A 5,654-nucleotide genomic window follows, 5' to 3' on the forward strand; every position below is an offset into this window, starting at 1 on the left:
AAAATATATATATATTTTGTGTATCAGCCTGGCAGCCAGCGGTGACATAGATGGCTTGGAAATCTGGATCCTGGCCGGGGCGGATCTGAATAAGCCAGGCTACGATGGAAAGACGGCAGATCAAGTGGTGGGTTTGAGGAAGACTTGTTCTGCATTGAAAACAACCGTCAGGTTACAAAATCAAATATGGCTCTYCTTTTATCCGTCACAGGCTGAGGCTGCCGGCAGAAAGGAAGTGGTGATGTTTTTAGTCCAGCTCAAAGGCACCAAATCTATGGTAATAACTCATTCCCATTTTTTAAATTCATGTTGGCTTTCATTCTGCCTCCTAATCACGTGTCTTGTTTAATTGCAGACAGTATTTGGTGAATTTAATGAGTATGATGAATATGATGATGATGATGAGGTAAATGAGATGTAGTGAACCTTTAATCCCCCTGAGCATGGCTGCCTTAGCTCTGCTTTCTTTTGGGTGCATCAGCTAATCTCTCCACTTTTTCCATAAATACGTATTGTTTTCACCTGCTAATTTTACCTAGTTGTTAAACGTTGACATAAAGCATCTTTATTAATTTACTTTATTCCTATTTAACCGGGCAAACTCTGACAACACAGGTCTCTTTACAAAGGAAGCCTGCGCCTGAAGGCAGCCTAACATGCATGTTTTTGAACACGTGTTTCACTTGTCAAAATATGGACATCTAYGTGCATCAGTCGGCCTAACTGAGAGTTTGTCACGTGGAATGAATCAGCACACAGGAACTAATAGCTTTTGGGTGTTGGAATTGAAACACAGTGTTATTGTCAAAGAAATGTATTTAAGGTATTTTAAAATGGCAGTCTGGGTGATTTAGCTGCTTGGTGAAACTACTTTTGCTTTTTTTGTTGTTGTTGTTAAAACAACTGCAACCCCAATTCCAGTGAAGGTGGACCGTTGTGTAAAACATAGATAAAAACAGAATCAGATGATTTTCAACAAAGATACTTAATATTCAAACTTTGTTTTTAATTTTCGCTCATTTTGAATTTGATGCCTGCAACGCGTTCCAAAAAATCTGGGACAGGGGCAACAAAAGATGTTGAGAAATGCTCAAAAARCACTTGTTTGGAGCTTTCCACTGGTGAACGGGTGGGTATAAAGGGAGCATCCTCGAAAGGCTCAGTCATTCACAAGCATTGATAGACGTTCACCACTTTAGCAACTGCATGATCAAACAGTCCCAACAGTTTAACATGAAGTATCAGGTCTTTGTAGTTTATTCAGTTACTTATAGGTTGAAAAGTATTTGCAAGTCATCGTATTCTGTTTTTATTTGTTTTACACCAAGTCCCAACTTCATTGGAATTGGGGTTGTATTTTAATTCTTTATAATCTGRTTTAAAGTGTCCATCAGGTTTTCATGGTGGTGACATTGTTAACCATGCAGCCCTGAAAAGAAAARCTAATCAGAAAAAACTTGGTCAGTAAGGTTGATATTTTATAGTTGGTGTCGCAAATGTGACGATTTGTTGCTTTTAATTATATTAAACAGAAAGGTACAACAATAAAAGCTCCTTTTTAGAAGAAGTTAATAATGAAAAACAACTTCTGATGACTAAATTAATCTTAAAATTGAAACCAGTACAGTCATTCAGGACTGTTATTCATAAAATCCACGTCAGATGAAGCCTAATCACATTTTAGGTGCATGCTCCCAGTCCGTGGTGAATCCTGAGCCTTTGTACAAGACTAATGTGTGTGAAGAAATGCTGAAACACGTTTCATCTCTTCCACTTCTTCATATTAACACTTTGTCATTTTTCTTTACAATTTCAGAACTCTGACACAATCGAGTTCACCGCCATCCCAACAGAAAACTGAACCAGCACCACCTGGTCTGAGGAGAACCTCTCCAGTCCCTCCACCACACGCCGTCCACCGTTGGATTTTATTTTTTTAAATGTCTGCACTCTACATATGCTTGGCTGCTTTAGTGTTTTCATCCAAACTTGTATTATTGTGTGTAAATTTAGCTTTTATTTGACCTGAAAGGCCAAAAAAAACCAACATAAAATTAAAAATTGTGCATGTTTGCAGAAAGATGTTACAGCGTTGAATGTTTTATTTAGATGTTCKTACGAACAGAGATGTTTAATCAGGGAATCAGGGTAAACTTCACCAGAGCTGTTTTTAAAAGTCACATGATCGTAACAAATATGTTTTTATACCAAAATCAAAAGGTGTGTGATGTTTCACATGATAGTGTGTTTTCACAAATTCTGTTTTTAATTGTTGTTGTTGCAAGATTATAAAAAGCACCTTGTAAAATCAGATTTTTTTTTATTCTGTATTGAAAACAATCGAATGCAATAATTTCCTCCTCTGTCAATGAACTGTTTAAGTTGTTAAACTGAGATTTTCACTTGCTGCTGCTGAACAGACATTAAAAAGCTGCAGTTACTTTGGAGACTCATCCAGCCTGTTTGTTGCACTAATGGTCGAACTGGAAGCGTTGCATATCTTGTACTCTAAAAACCAGAAATGAGAAGTCCAGACCTTTTTTGTGTGTGTTTGTGTGCGAGACAAATCAAGCTGAACCATTTGTGTTTCTTTAAAATTTGTTTTTGTGACCCAACCCATCGAAACGAGAGTCAAATTTGGTCAAAATGACCTAATCACATTTTCAGATTCCTGGCTTTAAAAGCTACATTTTGATACTTGGATCATCATGAGTGGATCCAGAGATATGATTTAAATTGTCTTGTTGGTTATGATGATATATAAATATTTGGTATAAATCCTTATTTTATGTCATTTTAATGATGAATTTTTATGTCATTTTAAAGAAGAAACCTCAAATAGTATTTGAATATTGAGATTTCCCAGTTTGGAAAATCTCACAGGGAAAATCTCAACATTTTAAGGCATTTTTCCTCAAATTTGTTTTTTTTTTTTTTGTTGCAACTGTTCAAAAAAGTTTTTTTAGGATTATATTTCAGAGTTCATTCAAATGAAACATTGATAACACATTTATCTGGTGTATTAAGACGATGTTTTTGCAAACGTTTTAATCAAAATTATATTTGCCACACAACGGTTTTAGACTTAATCTTCTTTTCGATATGATGGCTCACATTTCTCTTTACAAGCAATTTAAGTTTCAGTAAGTCTCTTTATTGGGCAACAGGTAAATTCTGTGAACTGCTGCCTTTCATCCCCCCCGCACCCCCAGATAATTATTTTTTTAATCCATTCAGGTTTTATGATCCCATTTTTATTACTTGAAATGTTGCTTCCAACCCCCTCCCCTCTCTGTCTTGCTGTTGTGTTCCAAAAAAAAAAAGGCTAAGAAGTTGTGTATGGAAGTGATTTCTTGTGTGTTATTGTGGAAAAAGCCACAGAAATAAAAGGAGCATATTTTTAAAAGTGCTTTGTTTGCTTCTGTGTCGCACATAAAACTCCAATAAAACTGCTGATTCTAGCCAAAGATGTATTAGGAAACTTGAATTTCACATCTTTTTCTTCTTCTTTTCATGAAATACTGCATGTTTCCAGCTGTTGGAAGTCATTTTCATCACCGAGCTCGGTTCCTTTGTGTTCCTCCAGAAATGTGCTCCGAATACTAACAGGATCATTGTGAAGCCTGTAGAGCTTTATAGGAGAGAAGCTCATTGAACAGMAAACCACATCAGCTTTCATGATTATAAAATAAATCCCTCATAATCAGAAACTCATAGGGCAGATTTCCGTTTGCTCATGTGATTTGTCAGCCTATAATTGTCAGTGTTGTGCTGTCKGTGTGTGAGGAGGGTGGCTGCCCCGTCCTGCTCCTCGCTGGAGGAACCCGGCTCATCTGGTCCAACCAGAACGGGCCTCATTCTTCTCTGAATGAGAGGCTTGTATGAACCTAGTCCCCAAACAGTATATAAAGGCACTCTAACCTGCTCAGTCACACAGTCTTGGCAGGGATAACACCAAGAAACACTACAGCAGGAGAAAGAAGAACGTTTCAGGTAAAAACTCAAAGAAACCCTCAAACTGCTTGTTTCTGTGTGGATTTGCTGTCGTCTAATGAGCCAGAGTTGCTCAGGTTCTGACTGTAGCTGCTTTTTTTCTTGTTTTTTTTTTTACTACAGTGGGATCAACAAGAGGACAAACCTCAAGAGGAAAAAGTGAGCAGTCATTCTGATCAAGTGGTTCTCAACAGTTCAACAGTTCTTTGAGAAAATTGTGAAATGTTTAGGACCACTTGGGCAGTTGGACACTTGCTGCCATCTTTGTRAAAAGGGGGAACATCTCCGAAGGCCCGACTCCGAACAGTGTTGGAACAAGTGTGCGATTATTCATTTCCTGCTTTTGTTGCTTTTTAATGTCATTTCGCCACACCTGCAGTCTTTGGGGGAACTGTGGGGGGGCTGTAAAAATCATTAGGCTTCAGTAATTTCATCCTGCTGGCACACGTGCAAAAATTTAACAGCTCTGCTGCTGCAGCAAGGCTTGTGTTTTCACCGCTTTTTCTGTCGCTGCTGTTCAGAGGTACTGATTAAAACAAGTCAATAAAGATCCATTTGTCTCTGATGAGTCTGTGGGGGGTGATGGACCTTTGGTTTGCAGGGATTGTCCCTGTCCAAAAAATGGGGGAAATTAGTTTCAATGTAAAATATGCACACTCGTAATGTCATTAATGACAAATTTAACACTAGAGATAGATTTGATCTTAAACGAATCAATAACTTATTAAAGATGTGTCATACATGTTTGGTTTGAAGCATTTACTCCTTTCTTTTGCGTTTCATTGATTTAACCACTCATTAGTCCAAGTCTGGCCCAATTAATAAATTCATTTAAAGCCCTTGATTAAAATTTAAACTTGTAAGATTACTGTGGGAGTCAATGGAGGAAAAAAAACTTAGCATTCAGAATCTGACACAAGRAAATCCAAATGATTTTTCCCAAGCATTATTGCATAAATCATTCATGATAGCACTGCTCAACACTTATTCTCCCTTTGTCTTTTTTTCCTGCCTTTCTTTCTTTGATCTCCTCAATGCGCCAAGAACTATCAATATTTGCTAAACGTTTCTCACAGAGCTGGTCCCGCAGCAGAAGGAGCTGCAGAGGTCTCCCAGGATGAGGCAGAGGAAGGAGAGGCGGTAATGAGATGCCCACAGCCATTTTACGCGTGCGTGCGTAAAAGGGCAGCAGGTGCAGCAGCAGCGTCTGCAGTCCCAGGGGAGGGGTCCGATCCATCCTGGGGTCCTCACCGGGGGCCAGAAGGAAGAGACCTGACCCAGACCTCCTGCAGCGTGCTAGGGGGAGCTGAGTGGTGGACAATCAGTTTTATGATGGGTCACGCTGGTGTAGGGTTGGAATAAAGGTGGAAAGATGACGCGTTTTTGTGGGTGGCTCAAAAAATAATTTATTCATCTGAAGAATATTAATAATTTATGCCAATGAGTCATTGTTGCACAAGTCTGAGTCCTGATCATACTGTTTGTTCAAATGAAAACTAAAACTGTAGAACGTTTTCTTTCCTCCTCCCAATGACCTTGCAACTTTCACGTATCAAATCGAAAGTAGACTCGATGAAATCCAGAATTATAGTTGGAAACAGTTTGAAACACATATAAATGAGTGAAAAGCCTAAAACAAGATAAAAACCAAATCTAAGCAT

The 5,654-nt window shown here is 38.4% G+C and overlaps 1 protein-coding gene and 1 long non-coding RNA gene across 2 annotated transcripts in view; both read left to right on the forward strand.

Annotated features, from left to right (window-relative positions):
* Window positions 1-2,440, forward strand: part of aspg (asparaginase homolog (S. cerevisiae)) — a gene marked incomplete in the record, with an annotated part of 18,230 nt that extends 15,790 nt beyond the window's left edge. The window contains 4 exon segments of the mRNA XM_014013323.1: window positions 28-127; window positions 212-277; window positions 356-406; window positions 1,817-2,440. Coding sequence (XP_013868777.1) covers window positions 28-127; window positions 212-277; window positions 356-406; window positions 1,817-1,861 — 262 coding nt within the window.
* Window positions 2,441-3,946: 1,506 nt separating this feature from the next.
* Window positions 3,947-4,737, forward strand: LOC106520982 (uncharacterized). The gene is made up of 2 exons (XR_001310610.1): window positions 3,947-3,993; window positions 4,117-4,737. It is a non-coding gene; the product is annotated as an uncharacterized LOC106520982 (long non-coding RNA).
* The last annotated feature ends 917 nt before the right edge of the window (window positions 4,738-5,654 follow it).

Source organism: Austrofundulus limnaeus, unplaced genomic scaffold, assembly GCF_001266775.1.
Source record: "Austrofundulus limnaeus strain Quisiro unplaced genomic scaffold, Austrofundulus_limnaeus-1.0 Scaffold2, whole genome shotgun sequence".
NCBI classification, from domain to species: domain Eukaryota; kingdom Metazoa; phylum Chordata; class Actinopteri; order Cyprinodontiformes; family Rivulidae; genus Austrofundulus; species Austrofundulus limnaeus.